Below are 26,388 nucleotides of genomic sequence, written 5' to 3'. Positions count from 1 at the left end.
AGCTGGTGGGTGTCAGCCGACCCTGCGCTCTAGCTACCCAGGTGCTGGTCCGGCCGGAAAAGCCAAACTCCAAATTTTATACTTCTAGCTCTTTTCATGATTTGGCTTATTTTTTAACTGAGAGGATTGCAATGTGTAAAGATAGCCAGAGGCTCAATCTTTGTTCTTTAAAGCTATACAATATAGTTCTGCATTAAACAGGGACCTGCAATATGGTGAAGCTTTAATATGAGATTCATATTAGCAATCATAATTAGCTAGAGAGAAATGGGCTGGTAAAGAGAAAGGAAAAAGAAGAAACATGCATAACTGCTGTGGATGCACACAAAAGAATGTCTGCTTCATTCATTCCGTAGAGCTGGGTCCCATGGAAACTTACCTCTGTCTTGGTTTTATCAGTTAAGAGTGAATACTGGTGGCACACACCTTTAATCCCAGTACTCAGGAGGCAGAGGCAGGTGGATTTCTGAGTTCAAGACCAGCCTGGTCTACAGAGTGAGTTCCAGGACAGCCAGGGCTACACAGAGAAACCCTATCTCAAAAAAAAAAAAAAAAAAGTGTGAATACTGCTTCTTATAAAAAGAGATATGAGCTGCCAGGAAGAGAGGTGATCCTATAATCTCTGTGTTCCATATCTTCTATTTTAGGTAGCTACCTTATCTTATAGTATTTCATTAATCTTATTCTAATATCTCTGCCCCCTCCCCCCATTCTCCTCTAATTCTACCTCACTCCATCCAGTTCATTTGTTCTGTCCTGTACATGGAGAGGTACACAGTGTGTTCATACACAATAGCCATGACCCCCTTTTTTTTGAGACAGATGTCCACTATGTACTCTTGACAGGCTTGGGGGTCACTATATAGACCAGGCTTTCCCTGAATTCACAGATATTTGCCTTTGCTTTCTTAGCACTAGGACTAAAGACTCGTGCCAGCAAGGTTGCCCGGTAACTGTCATTTCTCCAGACCTGTGGTACCATTCAGAACACTAAGCACTTACATTGAGCTGTTCACTGTGTTAGGAAAATTTCAGGCAATATCATGAATTGTTTTAATACCGTAACCATTGGAGATCATCATTTCTCTTCTACAAGTTAGAAAGTAATACCAATTAAGCTTAAATAATTTCCCAGTTTCACCATTTTATAATTGTCAGCATACAAATTCAAGACTTGGAAATACATACTGTAGAAAGAATGGTCGGTATAATAAAGCTGTGCTGTCTGTGAATTCCAATGTTAAGAATTTCTAACAGTATTTCTTACCTTTAGAACATGAATTTGCTAATGATAATGCTATTTGAGAGGTTTATATTGAGACTACGTTAAATGTTTTATATCCAGAAGCTCATTCAACTGACTCCAGGATCTAAACAATATCAGTAAGTCCATTTTACAAGTTGGAAAACTGAGGGCCAGAGTGATAAACCAAGAGGTAGAGTTTTACATGTACCATTAAATACAGGTCTTCTATAATGTAATCTCATGTTCTTAGCACTTATTATATTTAGCCTCTGTAAAAGAGAAAGTTCTAGAAGAATGAGAGGCTATAGGAAAACAACCCATGAGAAAACTCAGTATAGATATGGGCATGTCCATGCTAAAAATTAAGGATTCATTCATAGCCACATGAAGTCTGGCATTTCAAAAGAAACCTTCTGTTTATCTATGAGCATCAAACATTCTCTTAGCTGATGAAATACTCCCCCTCCCCCCGTGTATCATCTTATTTACCTCCCCCACAACCTTGGAAAACTTTAAAGTGGCCAAAAGTAATTTTAGCAAACTTTCCAAAAATGTTCACCCTAGACTGAAGAATTTGAACCCTAGAGGTTAATTTTTAAAATGATCCCATTTAATAAAATTAAGATCTTTTATGAATACTCTCTAATGTGCTTTACTTCTACAAGATACACATTGTCTAGATACATGATGATAATTGCAACTATTTAAGGATGAATGACTGCCAGAATTGGTGTGCATGCCTTTAATCACAGTACTTGGGATGCAGAGGCCAGAGGATGTGCCCACATTATCCAGGGTCATCCTGTGACCTATACATATATCTCATAAACACAAGAGCCAGGGATGTAGCTCATGGTATAGCACTCACCTAGCGAGATGTGGGCCCTAATTTTGTCAGATGAAGGATTATTTCCTTTTTCCTTACCTACCAACATTTAGAGGCTCATATCCAAGACTTTTTTTTTGACAAAGTAAAAATCTGAGGAGTAGGAATTCTTATATATAACTGTCATGTTCTGACTATTTTAAGTGAAGAAAATGAATCTTACATTCTACGAATATTCATTATTTATCTGAGAGTGAATGTTTATGTTACTAATTTAAAATTTTTTTATTTTCAACATGGTAGTCAAAGCACCCCACCTCAGATACCCAAATTACAAAATGGAATAATCGTAATAGCACTTAATTGCACAGAGCAAAATGCTAAATTGTGAATATAACTGTGTATAGTTTCTTTCTTTTAAAAGTAAGTGTTAGGGTCACGTTCCCTTCCTAAGTGTTGCAATCCTTTTGTCTACCTCAGTGTTATTCAGATGCTATTAAATAGGCACACCTTCTGCAGCTCAGTAGTTTTGCTCCCTCCTGATTCATAATTTGTTGGAGACAAAGGTCATTTTGGGGCTAATGAAGCTCAAGGGATCCCTGTACTCTCAGGGGCTAGCAGGTGAATCTGACGTGGGCTGCTAGCTTTTCCTCCTGGGCAAGCTCTCATCATGCGATCTCTTGGAACCATTCCAGATACAGAAGGACATTGCAAAGGCCTATAAGAGATGGACATGACCTTATGATACTGTGTCCTTTCCACCTCTCGAAATACAGCTACAGAGTGACAACCAACACACTCAGAATTCTATGTTCATCAAAACTACCTACTACCTGAAAATGGCACCATAGCTCAGCCTTTTATGAATACTGGGTGTTTTTCCAGAGGACAAAGGCTCAGTTTCATTTTTCCACACAGTGGCTCATAACCGTCTGTAACTCCAATTCCAAGGGATCTGATACCCTCTTCTGTCCTTGGTTACAAAGCTTACAAGTGATACATGGATATACATGTAAGCAAAACACCCATATACATACAATTTAATAAAACTAAAAATTAAAAGGAATACCTGCTACCAAACTATTTAATTATAAAAATCAATGGAAAAACACCACAGGGATTGGATGTATCTGCTTGCTGACCATACACTGACACCAGCACACCCTGACACCTGTTTGGATCCCAGCTTCCCTTTGCCAGGTAGAATCGAGAGCTCTCTCTACCCAGACTATAACAGAGGCAACACATAACAGGAGAGGTCTGTGTCCTTATGCAAAGGCAGAGGTGACTGCTCTTAGGTGAGCCTCACTCAGTTTGTAGGCACAGCTTTCCTAAACAGTACTTTGGTTGGCTTATCATCAAATTTTAAATCATTCAGGGAAGGTTTCAGCAAGGGGACGGAGCTATCTTTCTCTAGAGGGGGATCAATGAGCTGCGGAGACGAGTTGGCCAGGGACACTGTCTTTGATGGAGACAGAGTCTGTGATACTCGGTGCCAGTTGAACTACAAGTCCTAAAGGAAAGGAGTGGTCTGGGCAATCAATTGGAGGTGGAACATGGCCAGGACAAAGTGGAGAGGATGGAGACAGAGCTGATAGATTATTTAGTGGATGCTTAACATCCTCAAGATACAATGACAGATGAAGCTGATTAGATAAACTTTCCAAAATTTGAAAGGTTCTCAGGGATCAGGGATTCTAGGTATATTATTACAGATCTTATCCAAAAAGCAGATATACAAATAAGTCAAAATAGAAAGAGATGTAATAAAATACAAATATTCATGGGGTTCAAATAAAAAGATATTAAACAGATTGAGGAAAAGGACTGCTGGCATCTCTCTATATTAATTTGAACATTCATAGAGGATACACTGCAGAAATGCTTTTATACCAGTTTGGGGATTCTACTAGGTACAATTCTATATTCATTTGCTTGGCTTTGCATTATTACTCTTAAGATGTAAAATTAAAGCTACACACGCAAGGGTTATCATTACAAAAGGAAAAACTTAATGTAATCTTGTGAGGTGATGGATTTGTCATTTGGCTAGACTATGAAAATCATTTCAGGATGTATACAGATAGCAAAAACATTAACCTGTCTACATAATTTGTCAACTGCAGTTGAATAAAGCCAGAAAACACTCTATATATAAAAACTTGGACAATAATGATTTAAAGTTTGTAGTTTACTTTCAAGGAGGAGCAAACTATAAGCAACAGATTCACCATAAAGCAAAAAGCACAAGCTATCTGTGTGACAATAATTTGTCCTGAGGGCTGTAGTTACATTGTTAGACATTTGACCTGATGGGAAATGTTAGCAAACAAGCCTGCACTGTAATTTTTTTAGCTAGTTCTTCATCATCAGCAAGGTGACCTTTCATGAGGTGCCTTCTTGCTAGTAAGTACAATACAAACGGCCCTTTCACTATTACTGTCAGCCTCACACCACCAAAGAAAACAAAACAAAGAATAAAAAAAAATGTCTTGGTCCTGCTCTGCCACTGGCTCCATAAAGGGACTGATATCTACAACATGGCTAACGCAACCTCTTCCCTCTCTAGCCTTTCCAGCGTAGTTTCTGATTGGACATTATTGATCCCAGAGCCCCCAATTTTTATGTGCAGAAGGATTACCTCCAACTTCGCAAACATACCACTTTCAACCGTGGGAAACCAGTCGTGCTTGAGAGGTAATCTCGGAGGCAGGCTGAGGAGAGACTTCTGCCTTGGAATTCTCCCACCCAAAACAGTCAGAGACAGCAGGGAGCAACATCATGGCAAGAAGGCTTGGTGGGAAGCACTATGATTCCAAAGATTTCAGATATCTTAGAAATCCAGGCTACAGAAGAAGTCCTTTCAAACCAAAATACTTGCTAATTTTCCATTATGCAAACCTGACAGATCTGCTCATCTTCCTGTAACAGGGTATAATCATCATATTCCTTGAAATTATCTTAAAGGAAGTGAGAATTACCCCTTTAAACTCTTGCTTTAATGGGACCATTTTTCAGCCCATATAAGTTAAAAGATACTATTTTTGAAGGATAATTTTGACTCATATTTTCCAGGAAGTATATTTTGATCTAAGATATTTCTACTATAAACTTGGCTAAATCATCAAGAATACTTTTAACAAATGCTGATGGGAAACTACAAACATCTTGGATACCTCACCAGCTCCCACAAACTCACTAGGAGATTAGCCAAAGTACCCACTAAAGCAAAAATACCTTTGGACAAGCTGTTTTCTTGGTTTGGTTGCTAATTTTCTAAGTAGGTGCTTCAACTACCACACTTGAGAGCTTCTTCAACTTCTGAATGTGGAGTTCTCTCTCCAACTTCCATCACTTACTCCCTTCCCCCTACTCACCCCCGATGCCCCCTCTCTTCCTCTATGGCCTTGTGAATTCTAAGAGATACCCTACCCGACCACTAGAGTAAATCTTCAGCTTACATTAATTTTTTCTTCATTCCTTTTGCTTTTTTATGGTCTGAGGATAGAAGTCAAGAAACATTTGAGAAAAGTTTCCCCAACACTTAAAAAACAAAAACAAAACAAAACAAAACAAAACAACAAAAGGTTTTTGAAGCATGACAAGACAAAGAAGCGAGGGCAAAGGTTTCTCCTATTTAGGTGCCCCTCTGGGTTGTTTACATCCTTCTAGAACTAAGCTTTACAAGTGAAAGCATAACATCCAGAGTTTAAGAATGCAGTTTAGGGGAAACATGGTTAGGCTGACTTCTTTCCTAACTTGCCTGATCAGGTTTGTGTGATGGGCTCAATGACGGTAATATAATTGAAAGATGAGGTCTTCTACTTTGCTTGAGGTGTTGTAAGCTGCAGAAAGTTAGTATGTTAGGGGTGTTGCTTGGAGAATGGTCTATACAGACTTGGTGGTACTGGGTTGGGGGAGTAAGATTTTAAAAGCCAAAGCTCCACCTCCAGAGGCCTGGCAGTAAGAAGGCGGCTTTGTGGGCCATTTCTCTAAAATTAGTACCTGAGGAAATGCATGACTGTTCAGCCAAAGTCATTAGTACTACCACTCAACAACACAGAACTGGAGTAAGGAGGGGATTTCAGCAGCTGGGAGGTCAGCAGATTGGTAAAGCAGCCCAGCATGGACAAAGCTCTCAGTTCAGTCTCTATCACAGCACAAAAACCAGCCAAGAATAGTGGCGCATACCTGAAGTTCCAGAGAGCAGGAGGCAAAAGGATCAGGGGTTTAAAAACAGTGTTGGCTACAAAGAGTTTGAGGCCAGATTCAGCTACACGAGATCCTGTCCAAGAAATAAAATAAAATAAAATAAAATAAAATAAAATAAAATAGGTGTATGGTAGGATTTTCACTTTATTTCCAATTGCCTTCAAAGTGATTTCTTCCTTCTCAAATTTACCTGCCAGCATCATACCTAAATCTGAAATTGCTTGGGTACAAATTTTGGAAACAAGAATTTGTAACATGGCAGGAGAAATCTCCAATATATAATACATGACTTTGTAAGAACAAACATCCAAATCATCTCTCTCTAATTACAGACCTCAGCTGGGCTGCACGCAGGCTGATTGCCAGGGCTCCTGCAATTAGAGGGGTAGCTAGCCCTTCTCACAGTGCATCAAAGACTACCAGTCTCAAAGTAGCATAAACTAGTAAATGACATTAGACAACATTTTAAACATAACTCATACTAGTGTCGCAATTGATTTATTGAATCGAAATGGCTGATTAAAAATGAAGTTATGGCATACCACACTATGCATCACGGTGCTTGGGCGCCAGTTTTCTGCAGACAGATTTTGTTGTCTAAAATGATTTTAGTGCTTTAAATTCTCTGTATAAAAAAAATCTTGAATGAGCTCTAAACTCCATATTCCAAGTCCTCTGAACAGAACTCAACCCTGTCCTCATTCACCACTCAGTGCTAGAGTGTACAATCAAGGAAAATGAGATCTCTTTCATATGGACTTGAACTCTTCAGTGCTTGGTTAAGTTTAAGGGGGTATTGAATAAAGGAAAATAAAGCCCACAGAGTTATACAGATGGAAACTCTGACTGAATACTGATCTTAACTCAAATAAAGCAGACATGAGAAGTGAAGTTACTTAGGGTGGAAGTGGGGGAAGTGGGCTATCCTCTTCTTCCAGGATGTAACCAATAGCCTATTAATCAGGGATCAAAATATATGTATATGCTTAATCATTTGGGCTCTTGTCTCATCGCTACAAGGTCTTGTCAATGTGGCTGGGGGACACTAATGTTAAAGGTTTCCTATGGTTTTATACATTACCAGCATTCTCTATGAGACAGTTAGGGGGATGCTTGGTAGAGTTTGTTAACATATCCCTGATCTTCTAAATGTTGCACTTAAATGGTGTTTTTAAAAACTATTTTTCATGTTTTGTATTATACAATAGTGACATATCTGAATCTTTTAAGAAGGGAAAGCTTCTTAGTAATAAACATATATTTATACCAACTAGATGGAAAAGACCACTTTTGTTGACTTATAATAAAGTCCATGGGTTAGGGGGTCAGACAGAAGCAATACTGTATTGTATTAGACAGCATGCAGATAGAAATACAGTGTAGAGTAAATAACATTTTAAATAAAAGTCTATTCTCACATACATCTATAGGCTATCTTCTTATGATGATGCTATTCCTTATAAATATGCTACATCATCTTACTGGAGACACAGTATAGATACCATTTGTATTCAGTGAGAGAGAAACAGCCAAAGGGCCTCTAATATGTAGGTACTGCAACATACATGCAAGTCTATCACCTCATCCTATCTGTGCATTGATCCTGTCACAGAGGTGTAATCACCTTCACTCCACAGATGAGAAAAGCATGACTCCTGATGGGTAAATGACCTTCCAGACAAGCCTGGAGCTAATAATTGGCAGGTAATTAACACCCCCATGCTTCTCCAACCACGCCTCCTAGAAAGAGGGCAGATATACTCACGATAAATGAGAGGAAGCACACTATATCAGGACACACATCGATGAAATCTTACAAGCTATCCAGACAAGGCTAGGTAAGCAGAGTCCTCCCATACTATCACTAGATATCAGAACTAAAACAGTGAGAAGCCTCCATGCAGAACTTAAAACATCGAAGAGCCATTTATAAATACAAAATTAGAGTAATGGCAATTTTACCATGGCATAAGAGTTCAACAGTACAACTAAAATCAGGAAATGCATGGAACTGAAGCGTTTCCTGCTTGAAAACATCCCTTTAAGACACAGGAAGTAGCAGAAACATACTAGGGGATGTCCAAGAAGTTAGAGGATTTGTAAGGTATCTCCCTAAGATTATAAACACAGCAACACTTGCCAGAGACACATGGCTCTCCAGTCACCTGAGCTGTCTATGACTTGAGCAGGAAGCTTCTGGGATGTGGCTTTTAGGAGTCATAGCCATGGAGCCTGGGCTGTGTGGTGATACAACTGTCTTTATGTTAGGTTCTAGCTATGCTCCAGCACGTGGCACTTCAGATTACAAGGAACCCTCAGAGCTCACGAGTTTACTAAAGTGGTCTTGAATAAAACCATTTTGGGGGGGTCCATCATGAGCACTAAGCTGAGGTAAATACACTTTTTTCACATCTTGCCAAGAAAAGCCACCTAAAACATACTAAATCCTTTGGCAATTACAAGGACAACTTTTACAGGTTTGATAAACTGACATAGTAATTTACTCTTCTCTCTCTCTCTTTCTCTCTCTCTCCTTTCTCTCTTTTTTCTTTCTTTCTTTCTTTTTTCTTTCTCTCCCTTCCTTCCTTCCTTCCTTCCTTCCTTCCTTCCTTCCTTCCTTCCTTCCTTCCTTCCTTCCTCCCTCCCTCTCTCTCTCTCTCTCTCTCTCTCTCTNTCTCTCTCTCTCTCTCTCTCTCTCTCTCTCTCTCTCTTTCTTTCTTATTTTTTAGAGAGGGCCAGAGATGCATGCCCAACAATGAATGATGGCCAGCAGAGATCTGTGCCTGGGCATCTCACAGGCAAGGTTCTCTCCCTCCTTCCTGGTTTGACTGTCTAAATAAGGTGTCACATTTTGCTCAAGGTATTTGGTGAAGGGTCTTTATGACTATAGCTTAAGTCAACTTAAAATTATGTGAAAAAATATGTTCCTTACTCTAGGGAGTTTGTGCCCCACATCCATGTCAATGACAGTACTGTAACAAGTCAAGTCGGTAACTATTTACAGATGCACCAAAGGAAAAGTATTGTGGGTAAGTCACAGGAGAATGCTCTCCTAGAAATACCGACAATAGCTTTCTTTCTTGGAAAATAAATACTACAACAGAAGCAAAGAAATTTAAAGGATAAACAAGGAAATATGTAATGCATATGAACATTATGTGTTATATAATAAGGAATTGACTTTTAAATAGAATATGCTGGTGATAGAAAACATTTCAGGAGCTCAGAAGAGGGAATAAATTATCAGAGGAAGAGCATCCCATTTTAACTGTCCAAATCCCTTCCAAGGTTCTAGTCACGTGATGTGATGGGGCCAGAGGTTTCACACTTGGAACTCATCATGACCTACTTATTGTCTATCAAGTCCTAGGGGATAGCATTTCCGAAACAAGTTTTGATTACTACAGATGTCACAATGTCAGGGAGATGTGAGCAAGACAGAGAACTTGGATCATCAGCCACTTGGTACACGGCTCTTCAAAAGCATTCTGGGTCCGTGTTAATGCATTGTTGTCTTGAGACTGTTCATTTTCAAACAGGGACCTCGCATTTTTGTTTTACTTACGCAGTGCATCCAGCTTGGAGCCAAGGGACAACACTGTACAAACACTTCAGATCAATGGCCCCACTCTGCAAAAGTGGCCATCATTTGCCAAGAGGCCTAAGAGATGCTAGTTCTTCCTGGCCTGCCACATGGTCTGCTTTAGCTGTTTATCATAAGCAAATGTAGTAAAATTAGAAGTGGATGGCTAGAAGTGGACAGATTCAATAAATTCACAATAGAGTCATGAAGAAATACAGTTACCAACTGCATGTCCAAGGCCCTTAGCATACTTCTTGGATGTGATATGTCCATAGCATCAGTACAAGGTCTGGTTCATTGAAGGAGTTAAAAACTGACAGTGACCTTGTCTGAGTATGAGAGACTCAATCACTCCATATGATAAGAGTGATGGTGTTAATGTACCTAGAAACAGAAGTCCTTTTAAGGAATGCTGAACAGTGTATCTGAATCAATGAGCCTCCATATGTCCTGCTAGATGGTATCTTCTTACTAGCTTTACACTCTGTGTGGGGATGCAGGGAATGGTGAAGACTGAGTCCATTTTGCCACCCAGCATCAGGGACATATGTGTGTTATGATGTGTAGTACTCCTGTACTTACACCTGTCTTGTTGATGTTCAAATCAGATCTAATATATCTTCATTTAGGTCCCTCATCCAAGAGATGCTACAGATAACTACTCGATATGAAACGATATGCTTTCCATCTTGAACCATAGGGCTTCAGATTCTTTGCAGCGTGAAAAACATTTAAACTTAGAGAGTCATGAAAGGAAGGCTGCTAATGTGTGAGGGTTACAAAATATTTCTCCTTAATATCCCTTCAAACTGAGCAACTGATTAAAATATAACTATCGTGTGTGTGTGTGTGTGTGTGTGTGTGTGTGTGTGTGTGTGGCACATGTGTGTATGTAGATACATGTGGACCTGTGTGAGCATGCAGAGGTGGACTTTGGGTGACTTCCACAATTATTTCTCCATCTTACCTTTTGAGATAGTCTCTCAGTGGACCAGGAGCTTACCAATTCAGCTGTATGTGGGAGGCCAGTGAGCCACAATGAGAGATGTGCAGCTCTAAATGTGGAAGTGTCAGCATCACCTCCATGCACAATAAATACTTGCAATTAACTCCGTTTACTTAAGGAGATGGGAAACCTACTCATACATGACAACGGGGTGCACATCCTGGTGTATGTGCAAGCAGAACAATGTGATGATAATAATCAGTAAGCTATGGAATATTATAGCAGAGATGAGCCATGTCTCTGGGGATTCAAGGTCTCTAAAGAACTAAAGCGAAGCCATTGTTAGTGCAGGGATGGGAGGAAGTGCACTAATTGGGTGTGTGTTAAGATTTGCTTTCTGGCTGGATTATGTTTCTTTTTCATTTCCCCACTAGACTCTGCTATTTGGGGAGGCTGCCTAGGGAGGGCTAGCTTTCTCCACGAGTTAATATTTAATATGCCTTTGTGGGATTTCATAATCCCTGAGATGTTATTTTACATACTCAGGAGGGAAACATTTCTCTTCATTCCTGAACAGATTTATTTTTAGGAAATGTGGTATAATTCTGCAAGAATCTTGAGGGGTCTTTTCAAAACGCATGATCATCCACGGTTTGGGGAGACATCTGGGTAAAATTTTGAGATGGGTTGGTTAAATTGACAATATACCATGAACTGAGCAAAAACGATTCCTCTGACCCTTGTGGCTTTTGCCAGCCATCTTCAGAAGGCAGAGGGTTTATCCCTATAGAGTTATCCAGTCTTCATATGGGTTTTCTTTTTGTTGTTTCCTCACAATAGAATTTATTTTAACAGACAGTGGTGCTGCCCCTGCCCTCAGCTCAGCTCTGTAGTATCGAAGCCCAGTGCACACTCTCCTCAGTCAAATTCCAGACTCTGCCAAGTATCAGCGCCTCTTCAACTTGTATCCCAGGGTGAGGGCCATCAAAGTTCTCATGCATGTTATAAAAATTGGCAACTCCCAGCCGAGTGACACTTAATAAAACACCAGTTTTAAATGCCATTGTGAAAATGAAAATACCTACCTCTCTTGCAGAATCAGTTTATTCTCTTTTTTCCAAGCGTCTTTAAAGTCAGAGCTGAATTCATGCCAGACACTGAAGAAAACATTTGGGGACACCTCCTTCTCGCCGAGTTTTGGTTTCATGAAGTAGTAGGCTGTGGTCTCCAAAAAGCTGTCAAAGCATACACACACATGAACATAAAAGCTATGATGACTTTCCAATATGGGCTATTCCTTCTCCATCCAAATGCTGATTTCATTCATACACAATTGTTATTACCACGATGATCCTAGCTCTACATGAACTAACAGCAATTTCTCGTATGGGGTATCTAATATGGGGTATTTTCAGTATAGTATATCTAATTCTTGGGGCAACTAGAGTTTTTAGTTGAAGATAAGAATGGTGGACAAAAATTGTCTCAATACTGAAAACTACCAATGGGCAAAATTCCACTTCCCAGTGAATCTGACATATTTCAGGGATAAATGGTGGTCAATGTGGGGATGCATTGAGAATCAGTGAGCTTAAGTTTGTTTGCTGTATCTGTCTGTCTGTCTGTCTATCTATCCATCTATCTATTCTTTTGTTTCAGTTTTTATATGAAAACTATTTTTATTTACTTTACATCCTAATTGCATCTTCCCCTCCTCCCTTCCTCAGCCCCTCACGCTCATCTCCCCTCTCCCAGGCTCCCTCCTTTTTCCTCAGAGAAGGAAAGACCACCCATGGGTATCAACCAGCCTTGGCATATCAAGTTGCAGTAGGATTAGGTGCTTCTCCTATTGCAAGGGACCCAAAGGGAGACAACAGAGTCAGAGAGGGCCCCTGCTTCTGCTGCTTTGTCACATGAAGAATGAGCCATACAATTGTTAGATATGTGTTAAACTCCAAACAAATAACATACCATCTGCTTTCCACTAACTTAATATGTGTGCTAAGTTTATATCATTCTGTGTGTATATTATTTGCATTCTTGTGTTGATGGTTGGCGGGATGCAGGGGAAAATAGTCCTAGGGGACACAGATGAAGTCTGCCATCTAGATAACATGGCAGCAGCTACAACACAGTGGACATGGTAACAGTGGAGTGATCAAGCCTAGCCTTTAGTTGGGGTGCCTCAGAGGGAACACATAAATAGTAAATAATAGGCTTAAAAATGTCTCTCCATGCCATGAAACAGTTCCCAGAACAGGAGCCTGGCCCATAGTTTATAATGCCATCACGCTGAAGGAACCTAGGCAGCAGGTCACAGAGGTCAGAGGTATGACACAAGGAGCAGTGTGCAAATCAGTCTCATCTTTTTGTTTTTACCTTTGCAGATGGCCAGTGCTATTTCTGTTATATAGACATCAGACTTCATTTACTCTGAAACAAAAGCTTCTACGGCAGCATGATTTCCCAAATAATAAAAACAAACAAATAAATAAAATTTCATATATTATATATATATAGTATCATATATGTACATACATATGCATATATCACATGTATATGTGTATGTGTATATGTATAGTGTATCTTGTATATTATATACATGTATACAAGTTATCCTTTGAATTATATTCAATTTATCATGTAGCAGATTTAATATTTTTGCTATAAAATAATGTGAACATTTAGAAGATGAGATCTTTATGCTAAGTTTGATCAGAAGGTTCTTCAATTGTGAATTTTTTATTGGATATTTTCTTTATTTACATTTCACGTTATCCCCTATCCTGGTCCCCTCCCTCCCAGAATCCCCCTATCCCATCCTCTCTCCCCCTGCTTCTGTGAGGGTGTTCCTCACTTATCCACCCACTCCCACCTCCCAGTCTTGGATTCCCCTACACTGGGGCATCTATTGAGCCTTCATAGGACCAAGGACCTCTCCTGCCATTGATGCCTGACAAGGCCATCCTCTGGTACATATGCATCTGGAGCCATGTGTACTCCTTAGTTGATGGCTTAGTCCTTGGGAGCTCTGGGGGGGTCTGGTTGGTTGATATTGTTGTTCTTTCTATGGGGTTGTAAACCCCTTCAACTCCTTCAGTCCTTTCTCTCTATTGGGGAACCTGCACTCAGTCCAATGGTTGGCTGTGAGCATCCGCCTCTGTATTTGTAAGGCTCTGGCAGAGCCTCTCAGGAGACAGCCATATCAGGCTCCTTACAGCATGCACTTCTTGGCATCCACAATAATGTCTGGGTTTTGTAACTGTATATGGGATGGATCCCCAGGTGGGACAGTCTCAGGATGGCCTTTACTTTTGGTCTCTACTCTATACTTTATATTCATACTTGCACTTGTGAATATTTTGTTCCCCTTCTAAGAAGGACTGAAGCACCCACACTTTGGTCTTCCTTATCTTGAGCTTCATGTGGACCATGAATTGTATCTTGGGTATTCTATTGTGACTTTAAGTATAGATAAAAAATAAATAAAATTCAGATCCATATAGTGGCAGTATTGCAGTCAAGAACGTTTATCACAGCCTAGATTATTGTTCCTTGAAAACATTCCCCAAAACTCAGTCGTCATAACTTAAAATGGAATTAGCACTGCCAGTTTTTGGCAGTATCTTTAGACTAGACATTACTGGCTTAACATAAAATATAATCTACTTTATCATCTCAGTAACTGAGAGATTGGGAAAATTGCTGACTCAGCACAGTGCTTGTTGCGCTAATATAATGATGCAGCATCCATGTAGAGAAGCTGTGGCTTTCCTGTGATGGCTCAAAACAAAAATAATTGGATGTTGGAGAACCTCCTAGCATGCACAAAGCCCTAGATTCCATCAGTAGTACCAATAACAACAAAACATAAACATAACAAAAAAAATCATAGCCACTTCTGACTATGAGTTAGCTAATGTGTGGTAAATCTATTCTGCCCTTAAATTTACAATATGGCTCTCTCTGAGCAACAAGATGCTTTGGAGTAACATCGTTTCATTTCCAGGAAGAGGAGGCAATACTGATTTGATTGTATGTGTGGCTCTCTGGAACCACATTCCTCCCTTGGTAGTCTATTTGGGAGATGAATCATCGTAGCTTGCAAATCCTCTGAGATGATGATGCAAAAATTATGTGTATGTGAGAGTTCAGGTAATTCCAGCCAATATGGTCTACATGGCATGGGAATGCATTACAGATACACACTCAGAGTATGAATGGGGTGAGACAGAGCTAGTTTTTTAAAGCCAATGAGGTGTACACAGACATACTTGTAGGAAGAGCTGCTTACCCTCTCCATCATCACTGGAGAGTTTTAATGGTATATTAGGTTTATGTCTCAAATTCTTTGACCACGCACTTATCCTGTTTCAGAGAAGCCCAGTCTGTGAGGCTGTAATAAGTTATCCGCTCACTCTGCTATCTTGCAGGTTTTGAAAGTTTTATCACAAAGGAACTTGGTATAATGGTAAGGACATACGATTTAGGGTGAGAAGAAGTGAAACACTGGAGTCCATCTCTAACTACACAAGGAAAACACTTAATGCCATTCTTACATTTTTCCATCAGCAACAGAGAGATTATAAATAACTATGTCATATCATGAAGGAAAACTAAAATATATGCAGTACTTCCAAACATCCCAATTTAAAACTTACCAGAACTAAAAGAAAAGACAACCAAATAATGAATTAGATATTTGAACAAGATTTTTGTTAAAAATTGATAGAATTACACACACACACACACACACCCCATAGGTATAGCATGTTTAAGATAACCATTAATAAGTAGACCTAATTGGCAGCTGAAATTGCAGTCAATAATAAAATTTATAAGAGCATACAAGCCAACCACTAACATAGACATTATGGTGAGTCTAAGTCTTAGTACAACTCAAAGGATTGAAATCACCAGAATCGTATCCAACTACAATGGCAATAAATTATGAAACACAAAAAGCAGCATATACAGGAAACCTATTACTTCAAAATTAACAACAACAACAACAAAAAAACCCATTATAAATGATAGCAGATGTCAAAACTGAAAATTAAAGGCAACTAGGGAGTAATTTAAAAGTAAATAAGATGATATTAAAATGGATGATATGCAGGTAACACCGTAGACAAAAATTCATGGCTTTAAAATGCTTAGATTACAGAAGAAAGTTAGAGATGGAGCCTTTCAACTCCTGAAGCTACAGAAACTTTACAATTCAAACTCAGTGACATTGTAAAAACAAACTGCTTAAAAAGACCACAACACAAAGAGTAACTAAACCTTAGAGAAAAACAATATTAGAATTTACTTAATAAAACATATAATAAAATTAAAAAATCTCTACTAACACTGATATTTAAAGAACAAATTAGATATAAATTTCTAATACTAGTGATCAAAACTCAAGCACTTTTGTCAATTATATAAAACTAAAACCATAAAATATTATAAGTGATCATATAATTGTAGACTATATGCTAAAGAAAAAAAATCAAAAATTCTTAAAAAAAATAAAAACTAAAACTGACAAATGAGGTAGAAATTATAAATAACCTCCCATTTAAGAAATTGAAGTTGGTTTTCCTGAATTATCTTTTAGTAAAAAAGTAACATTTTTATGAACTTATATTTAAAATCATTACCATCTTCCAAATACTTCTGGTAAAGCTACTTTACAAAGAAAAAGCTACTAAACATTTGGTAAATAAAATCAATTTTATATAAACACTTTAAAAAAACAGAGCAAGAAGGTACACTTCAGAGCACATTTGTGAGAGGAAAATTACCTTGATTTTAATATTAAAAACCAAAACAGACATCATAGAACAGAAAATATATTTATACATCTATCCTTTGTGAATCATGATTGCTAAGACACTACCCAATATGATATAGTACTTCCTAAAATGGATTGTTTTAGGACTTGCCATTGCAAATCAGAGCTTGTCCCAATGAAACAAAATACTGTTAATATTTGAAAAGCAACCAGTGTGATGTTTTACATTAATAGAATAAATAAAAACTGTATCATAATTTCAAATAGTAATTTGAAAAAATCCAATGCAAATTTTACAGTTGATGAATTAGACATCAAAAAATAAAAATTTATTCATAAGAACACACTTGGAGAAATTACCAGGAAAATCACAGGAAAAAATATTGTCAATCTATGCAGCTTGTCAAAGATTCTTGGAACCTGTAGATAACTCACACCAATCATATAAAAGGAAACAAAAATAGAAACTTATACAGACATTTGAACAAATGGTGTGATGTTTTGTATATGTTTGGCCCAGGGAGTGACACTGTTAGAAAGTATGGCCCTGGTGCAGTAAGTGCATTACTGTGGGTGTGGGCTTTAAGACCCTCATCCTAACTAACTAGAAGCCAAAATTTTGCTAGCAGCCTTCAGATGAAGATGTAGAACTCTCAGCTCCTGCACCATGCCTGCCTGGATGCTGCCAATTTTCCTGCCTTGATGATAATGAACTGAATCTCTGACCATGTAAGTCAGTCCAATTAAATGCAGTCCTTTATAACACTTGTTTTGGTCATGGTGTTTGCTCACAGCAATAAAACCCTTAGATAAATGGTAAGCCCATAAACATATGTCCAACATAAATGTTTCTTCAAGGAAATGTAAAATTAAGACAAAAGAGTGATGCTTCTAAACTATAGAGCCCTGCTAAGGAAATCACAATGATAGAAATTGATAACAGATGAAATACAGCAGGCTGCTTTTGAACATATACAATGTTAAACAACTTTGAAGATTGTTGAGGGTTTTGCCCCTTCTTAGAATTGGGAACAATCACCCATGGAAGGAGTTACAGAGTCAAAGTTTGGAGCTGAGACAAAAGGATGGACCATCTAGAGACTGCCATATCCAGGGATCCATCCCATAATCAGCCTCCAAACGATGACACCATTGCATACACTAGCAAGAGTTTACTGAAAGGACCCTGATATAGCTGTTTCTTGTGAGACTAGGCCGGGGTCTAGCAAACACATAAGTGGATGCTCACAGTCAGCTATTGGCTGGATCACAGGGCTCCCAATGGAGGAGCTAGAGAAAGTATCCAAGGATCTAAAGAGATCTGCAACCCTATAGTTGGAACAACATTATGAACTAACCAGTACCCTGGAGCTCTTGACTCTAGCTGCATATGTATCAAAAGATGGCCTAGTCAGCCATCACTGGAAAGAGGCCCATTGGACTTGCAAACTTTATATGCCCCAGTACAGGGGAACGCCAGGGCCAAAAAGTGGGAATGGGTGGGTAGGGGAATGGGTGGGGGGTATGGGGAACTTTTGGGATAGCATTGGAAATGTAATTGAGGAAAATACGTAATAAAAAATATTTATAAAAAAAAAGAAAGCTAAATGCATGTTCTTATATGAACCCCCAACATAGCCTCATCCCCATAATGAATGAAAGTGTCCACAGAAAACATTCACAATAACCCAAAACTAGAAACCACAATGCCCATCAACAAGAGAATGGATAAACTGTTATCTATGGGTTTGACCTAGTATTGATTAGTAAAATAAGGGACACTAGTAAAATGTTGTTCTGAATGTATCTCACAAACACATGTAGATGAAACTGAAGTGAAAATTATACTGTCATATGATCCCACTTACATTAAGGCTGAGTATATGCAAAGCTAATCTAAATTGGCAGAAATCAGAACATTGATCCTCTCTCTTCATGCTATGCAGCAAGTAGGTGGAGTCATTGAACTTTCAAGGCAGGTGGCAGTGGTAGTCATGAAAAGTACTTTATTGTACATCCAAGCCTAGTTTGAACCCCAAAGATCCTCTTGCTTTTGTCTCCAGTACTGACATTTCTGCTATGTGTCACCATGCCCAATAAACTGTTTTAGAGCATGTACTGGAAATCACTTCCTGAAGAGAATATATAGGTTCTATTCCATGTGATGTAAAAATTATGTCTGATTTAAAAGAAAGTATATAAAAGTGAAATAGAAGGAAATGCTGAGCTGGGTATGATGTTCATCCCTGTAATCATGGCATTTTGAAGAGCTGAGGCGGGAGGATTACTGTGAGTTTTATGATAGTAGGGGTTATATAGTGAATTCTAGGCCACTCTGTGTTAAAATGTGAGACCTTGTCTCAAATGCTGAAAATGTACATTTTTCCAAATTTAAGAATGGAAAATAGAAAAATAGCTTAAACCCACACAAGTAGTCTTTTTTTTTTTCTCTGTAGTAGATCCTCTGTGTTGGACAAACAAATATGTATATAATAGGGAATACCTATTGATAAAAAAGAAAAGAAAGTGTTGGAAAGAAAGAACAGGACCATGAAAAACAGAAAGGAAGAAAGACTGATGCTTGTTCCTGGGCTAATCTATTAAAAGACGAAAGCAATCTGGAAGAAAACCATGGCTTTGCAGACCAATAAGAACCTGCCAGGAATATACGCCCATGACCCAGATGAAACAGTTGCCTGGGACTTGCTGAAGCATATTTATAAAACAACAGAGCTATAAAAATGAATTTGAAGTAGGAAAGACTCGGTGTAGAGGAAGCAATAAGAAGCACATGAAATTAAAACTGACCACTGAACACACACAGACTAGACTAGAAGTAACATAAGAGTTCATAAACATGATGTGTGATGCCGATGGGACACGAAATACAAGGAATATTTTAAAAATTGACAAATGAATGGAAAGCTAGAAAAAGTTAAAAGTACAGAAGACAAAAATATTCATGCATGTGAACAATATCCCTTTAAAAACAGACTCCCTAATAAGCCGAGGATAGACTAATGGTCACCTGAAGTGGGAGGGGGAGCAACACAAAGTGGGGTGGGGCAATGAGGACTAAAGTTAGATATGAGTAATAAGTTCAGGTGGGCTAGAAGCCCTTTAGCTAATACATATATGTAAAAACAGCCAAATGACCGTCTCACCACAAAGAGTGAAGTGTCAATGGCAATGTTTATACCAGTTTCCAATATAATTATTACGTGGTGTCTACAAATATAGAGAAAAATCTGGTTGTACCTGATAAATATGAAGTTGTGTGTTGATAAAAACAAAACTTAAAAAGGTGAAAGCTCGCAGAGAAAACAACCAAAGTAATAAAGAGAACAAATATGAAAAAAATGAGACACAGTAAGACTCAGTAAGATGGCTCAGTGCACTGAGGCGCTTGCACACAGAAAATTTATGGCCTGAGTTCAATCCTCAGAAACCATAAAAGGAGAAAGGAGTCAACTAATTCTGTAAGATTGTGCTCTAACCTGCCCCCATCCCACACGCATGTATGAGTGCACACATACACAAAATGGTAACAAAGAAATATAAAATATGACTTAAAAGGATGTGGTCAATGAAACATGTTATTTAAGGCAGCAAACACAGGAAGAATGAGGCCAAGCATTTAATACCCACACAAGTAAAAGAACACAGGAAAACTGTTTCAAGTACAGAAAACTTTAAGGGATATTAGTTCATGAGAAATTTACAGGAATTGGGTTCCACAACAACAAAATGGCAGACGAGATACTACCTTCTGGAAAGAATGGTAAGAATTCAGGCCTGGCTTACAAGTGCTAGTAGGAGTCTCCTACGTACATGAACAGTTTTGTCCACATGGTAGTATAGCAACTGACAGTGTAGTGAATTCATTGTGAAATCAGTAGGAGAGATCAGATGATATTCAAAGACCCTTGAAAAACCTCAGATTTGTGACTGCTTGGTGGAATGGTTTAGTTGAGTTCAGGGAGAAATATACAGCATATGCTGGAGTCCTCTGTCACAGAAAAGCCAAGGAAGGTCCCATTGGTGAGCTCACTATCTCCTTTGGGGTGACCATTCCTGCTGTTTTCTGTGGTGAGACTCTCCAGTGAGAACTTGTTTTTGTTGTTTTTTTTTTTTTTGGTTTTGGGGTTTTTCGAGACAGGGTTTCTCTGTGTAGCCCTAGCTGTCCTGGAATTCACTCTGTAGACCAGGCTGGCCTTGAACTCAGAGATCCGCCTGCATCTGCCTCCCAAGTGCTGGGATTAAAGGTGCGCACCACCACTGCCTGGCTCCAGTGAGATCTTTTACATGAGTGAAAATAGTACCTACCAAGATCTAGCTCACACCAACCAGGTTTAAATACATGAGCTCACCATGACCTGTGAGTAAATTCTGGAGATTCATCGTCTTGCTTTGGATACTGGTGAACTACGGAATCTTGCCTTTCTTTGTAGACCATGGTATTGAGTAACACCATAGCCAAGGGTAAGTTTTTCTTTAAAAGTGTTTCACTTAATGACGGAGAGAAAAGAGACCAAAGTCGCATGCTTTATAATTATAAAGAGTCAACGTATATTAACATCAGCATTTAAAATCTAGAAGTGTGACAAGAACAAATTGCATTCTTCATCTTCCTAGAAGTCACTACACCACTCATGGATGATGTCACTACAATGCATTTCAAGCATGTTCACACATTCTTAGCCACCTAGAATACCTGATAATCTGCAGGCAATACAGACCAAGTAAACTACACCATTGATATGGAATAAGGAAAATTCACACAAAGAAAAAAATGCAGAATAAATGATCTAGTTTCTTTAACAATTAATATCCAAAGGGAAAGTCTAGGAATTCTATTTTAGGAATGTTTAATTATCAAAATCTTTCTGATGAAATGGTAGGTCACCTTTATGTCAAAGTAGAACATGTGGTGTCACAATGGATCATTATATTGTTACAATGGTACACTGTAATGTACATTACATTACCAACACTGAAGCACTGTGTTGTCACTATAGAGTAGTATTTTGGTGACATAATAGGGCCAAGGTCACAATTATTTTGAAGTCAAAATCAAATGCAGGACTGTTATGGAAAACTGTAGTAATGTCATGAAATAGTATAACACCGTGATGTCACAATGGAGCATTTGATTTCACTGTGGAAAATTGCTATGTCATAATGTGTCATATGCCATAACATAGCACTGTGGTGCTAAAATTCACATTGTGGTGGTATTATGTATTATTTATTATTATTATTATTCACTTTTATGATCTCATCATGGAACATTTTGATATTACAATGATAGACTATGATGTTGCAATTGGCTATTGTCCTGTTACTAAGGCTTAATGTGATGTCATATTGAGTCACTTATACAATGGAGATGCTACAATAGAATATTAGAATACTGTGATATCACAAAGCACTCTTGAGCACTGTAATGTCACAATGGGAGTACTGCAACTATATAGTTGGACACTGTAATGATACAGTGAAATATTGTGGTGTCATAACATGGAACTGTGAAGTCACAATCAAGTGCTACATTGTCACTTGGGAAAATTTTTATGTCCCAGTGGAGGACTGTGATATCACCATGGAGAATTGCAATGTCACAATGAATTCATGTTGTGCCTCTGTATCACTGTGACATCACACTGCAAGATTTGATGACACCAGGAAATACAGTGATGGCATATGCATGAGTAGATAGCATTGAATTATCACCATTCACCGCTGTGAAGTCACAATGTTTCATATCAATGAAATTATGCTTTTACGTCACTTTCTTTAGCAGGGGGTGAGTGAGTGGGCCAGTATATAGTATAGATAAAGGCAAATTGACTATGGATCAGTAGTTCAAATTATCTCTGAGGTATAAAGAAGATGGTTACATTGTTTTGTTTACCTTTGTACATCTTCCTATAATGAAGAAATATTTTTAAAATTTGGGTCTGCACATACAGACACAAAGCACAAAACCATAATGACTATAAGCATATTTTTAAATTGTAGGAGAAGCCCTTTTAATTAAAAAATAGGTACTGATGCAGGTATAGATTGTGTGAGGAACATGACCATTCTTATAGACAAGTATCTCTATGAACCCTATAACCATATTCTTGGTTGAATACTCTCTTTTCCTTAAGTTCCTCTTTCCATAATAAACCTTAATGTTTCTCAATGTCTTTTAACAAACTCCAACTCTACTTCGCAAAGGAGACAATCAATAATATGTTCAAGATATTTAATATATATTTGATGGTAATTCTTCTTTGAACACCCGTGGAAATCAGCACCAAGCTTTTCTGGTTCTGCCTTTTTGGAGGCAGTACTATACTCAACACTGTTTGATCCCATGGGTTGTTACAGTTTCATCTGTTTATGCCACCTTGGGTTAATCTTGGTAAGCTATATGTATATAGAAATATATCTATTACCTAGGTTTCAGTTTACTGGAATATATATTTTAGAATCATTCCTTTTTCATATCTAACGTTTTCATCTGAGTTTTTCCTCATACTCTTGGTTTCCTTGGATAAGGATTTCTCAGTTGTTCTCATCTTGTAAAATGGTCAACATTTCATTTTGTTAAAATTTTATGTAACTTTCTTCAGTCTCCAATTCATTAGTTAATTGCCTTGACCTTCATTAATTCTTTCCACATACAGTCTTTTGATATTATTTTCCTTCTATGTTTCTTGGGTGTACTATTGGGTTGTTTAAGATTTCTAAGATTAATCTGAGATTTTGTTACACAAGGATCAGTGAGAGGAATGAGGGATGAATATATTTGAAATATATTCATAGCTACAACATTTGCTTGTAGAGTCACCTTTGCTGGTCCCAACAATTGTTCTTTCATTTCTTCATTTGATTCTATTATTCTTTAATATTTAATTTAAAATGTAATTCCCCTTGATTTCTATAATGACTAATGGTTCATTTAACAATGTATTTCTTATAGTAACATACACAGTCTGCTACTGACAATAGACACATAGACACATGTAGACTGGAATAGAAAAGAGGACTCAGAAGCAAACTCACAGAGTTATACTCATTTAACTTTTGAGAAAATGGGAAAACCATACACTGGCAAAGAGACAGCCTGTTCTACATCATGTTGGGGAAACTGGATATTCATATAAAAAATTAAACCAGATCCATTTCTGTCACCCTGCATAGAAATCAATTTAAAAGCAAAGTCTTAATTAATATAAGATCTGAAACTATTAGAAAAATATGTAAGGAAAATATTTCAAGATTTAGACATAGTTCACGGGGTATAAAGAAATCAGGTTGGTCATGACGAGGTAGCTTCTTTCCTGCTGGCCAGCTTTATTAATTCTGGAAGGTAATATAAAAGACTAGCAACATTGATTTATCTGACTGTTTTTGATACACCCTCCACAAGAATAAACACATGACTAGTACTATAGGTCTGGTCAAGAAATCATGATGGTAGGTCACATGGCACAGGAATGAAACTACTATTATCATTTTGCTAAAGAAACATATTAATGACTAATATCCAAATTCTGTCTTTATAGCCATAGACTACTATAGCTCTCTGGTGTCATGAGAGAACTTCTTTGTGTGTGTAGTGGACATTGGTAAATACAGAAAATAATACCTGATCAAAGGAATTAGTGTGTCTGCAGGGTGCTCAGTCACAAACGAGATATCCATATCATATCCCTTTCTCATAAGCTTCAGGAACCTTCTAGGAAGAGGTATTAGAAGGGCTATGAGAGCCAGAGGCCATGGGGGACTAGAGTGTGGTCATGTTTCTGGACATGGCAGGAATGATACACTGATCAACTCCCAGCAGCTGTATTTGCCTGCACAAGGTCAGCCAGTCAACATATTAGCTTAGAGGGAAGAGTGGCCCATGAGGTCCCACACCTAGCTGAGGAGACATTGACTTATTGATGACTTGAGACAAGTGTCCTTTTACTTTAAGGGTATGACCACTCTCTCGTGGATGGGCTCACTCACATGAGTATATGAGCAGCACACATTGAACCTGGTGGGTTATCAAAACAGCAGCAACAAAAACCAAAGAAGGCATAAGGCTCAGAGGAGGTCGGGAGGTTGGGGGTCAATCTGGGAAGGGTTAGGTAGAGGAGTGGGGGAATGAATATAATATATTGCATGCATGTGTAAAGTTACCAAAGGATTAATTTTAAATCACAGGAAAAAAATAACTTTCTGAAAAGAATCCAATAACTTAGAAGATAAACAAAAATTCTGACAAATTATGCAGCATGATATTAAAAACCTTCTGCATATGAAAGAAAACAAGAGAGTGAAGAAGGAGACTACAGAATTAAAGAAAAATTCATGCTAGCAAGCCTCCTGAAAAAGGGTTAATATGTAGAATATATTGAAGAATTTTAAATAGTAAAAACTAGAAAATCCTGTAGCCTAGGCAATAAGTGAGGAAATGCTATGAACAGACATTATTCGAACATGCAGTAGGCACGGCACATGAATACAATCAAAAAAGTTCAACATTTTTAACTATCAGGGGAATGCAGATTAAAACTGTACTGAAATTCCATCTTATCTCAGATAAAATGGCTACTACTAAAACAAAGGAACAAAAAACAAAAGCAATGAGAAATGCTAGTGAGGGACTGGGGCATGGAGACCAGGATCCACTGCTGGTGGGCAGGAATGTATGGTAATGAGGTCCCTGAGAAAAGGAAGAAGAGCATTCCTTATAAAACTGCCATATATCCAGCTATAGCACATCAAGGCATAGACCCAACAAGTAATGAGTTAGCATATTACAGTTACACCTGTTAAATCATATTTACTGTGACACTATTCCTAATATCCAAAATATGGAATAGGCTTATATATTCATTAGGAGGTGAAGAAAATGTGATATGTAAACACAGATGAATTTCAATCTTTTATAAAGAATGAAATTGTTGTTTGCAAGAAAATGGATTAAACTGAGAATCCTCATGTTAAAGGAAATATCCAGATCCAGAAAAACAGAGTTTACTATTCTTTTGTCTCCATAAGCGGGATTGTTGGACGAGGAAGAGTACTCCTGGGATGTGAAGGAGAAACAGAGAGGGCAATGGACAGTAAATATAGTTAATGTACATGCTAGACATGATAACATTTCATTGAGACCCTTTCACTGTATACACTGATACTCACTAAGTGAAAGTTTTAAATGCTTTTTGGTATAATCTATAAACAACCCTGGCTCCTATACCCAAAAGGGTCTCATATCTCAAATTATTTTTACAGTCTTCTCATGTGTTTTGAGGCAATTCTCTGCTTCGGAACTATACAAATGAAAAATTCTCCCCAAACTTTGTTTGCATTGCAACCTCAAGGTGCTAGTAATTACCCTAAAATAGCATTTTTTGCCCAACTTAAGATTTCTATGGAGAACAATGTTTTTTGAAAATGAAACACTTTCAATATTATATTGTCAGTTGCTGTGAGCATCAGTTATTTCCCATTGGTAACTAAGATTCATTCCCAATGGCATATTAGATAAAAAAATCTTGAATGGGAGCCTAGCAGTTTTGGTGGTCTCTAGTCTGTTACAATCCTCAGAGGGATGCCACTGCTTTCAGTTAACTCAGGTCAATGCAATTATAACTCTGCCCAGGCTCTGTGTATGGCAGGTCAAGGAGAAATCAACCGAGTGGAAACAAGAAGAACTATTCAAAGAATCAACCAAACAAGGAGCTGGTTCTTTGAGAAAATCAACAAGATAGATAAACCCTTAGCCAGACTCACTAGAGGGCACAGG

General features: G+C 38.0%; 1 protein-coding gene across 1 annotated transcript in view; it reads right to left on the bottom strand.

Moving 5' to 3' along the window:
- Fmn2 (formin 2) overlaps nt 1–26,388 on the bottom strand; it is a 310,737-nt gene that overhangs the window by 18,394 nt on the left and 265,955 nt on the right. Inside the window, 1 exon segment of the mRNA XM_021173977.2 lies at nt 11,899–12,048. Coding sequence (XP_021029636.1) covers nt 11,899–12,048 — 150 coding nt within the window.

The sequence above is a fragment of the Mus caroli genome, chromosome 1 (assembly GCF_900094665.2).
Source record: "Mus caroli chromosome 1, CAROLI_EIJ_v1.1, whole genome shotgun sequence".
NCBI classification, from domain to species: domain Eukaryota; kingdom Metazoa; phylum Chordata; class Mammalia; order Rodentia; family Muridae; genus Mus; species Mus caroli.
Note: the sequence above shows the minus strand (reverse complement) of the source record. Positions and strands in the feature narration are given on the sequence as shown.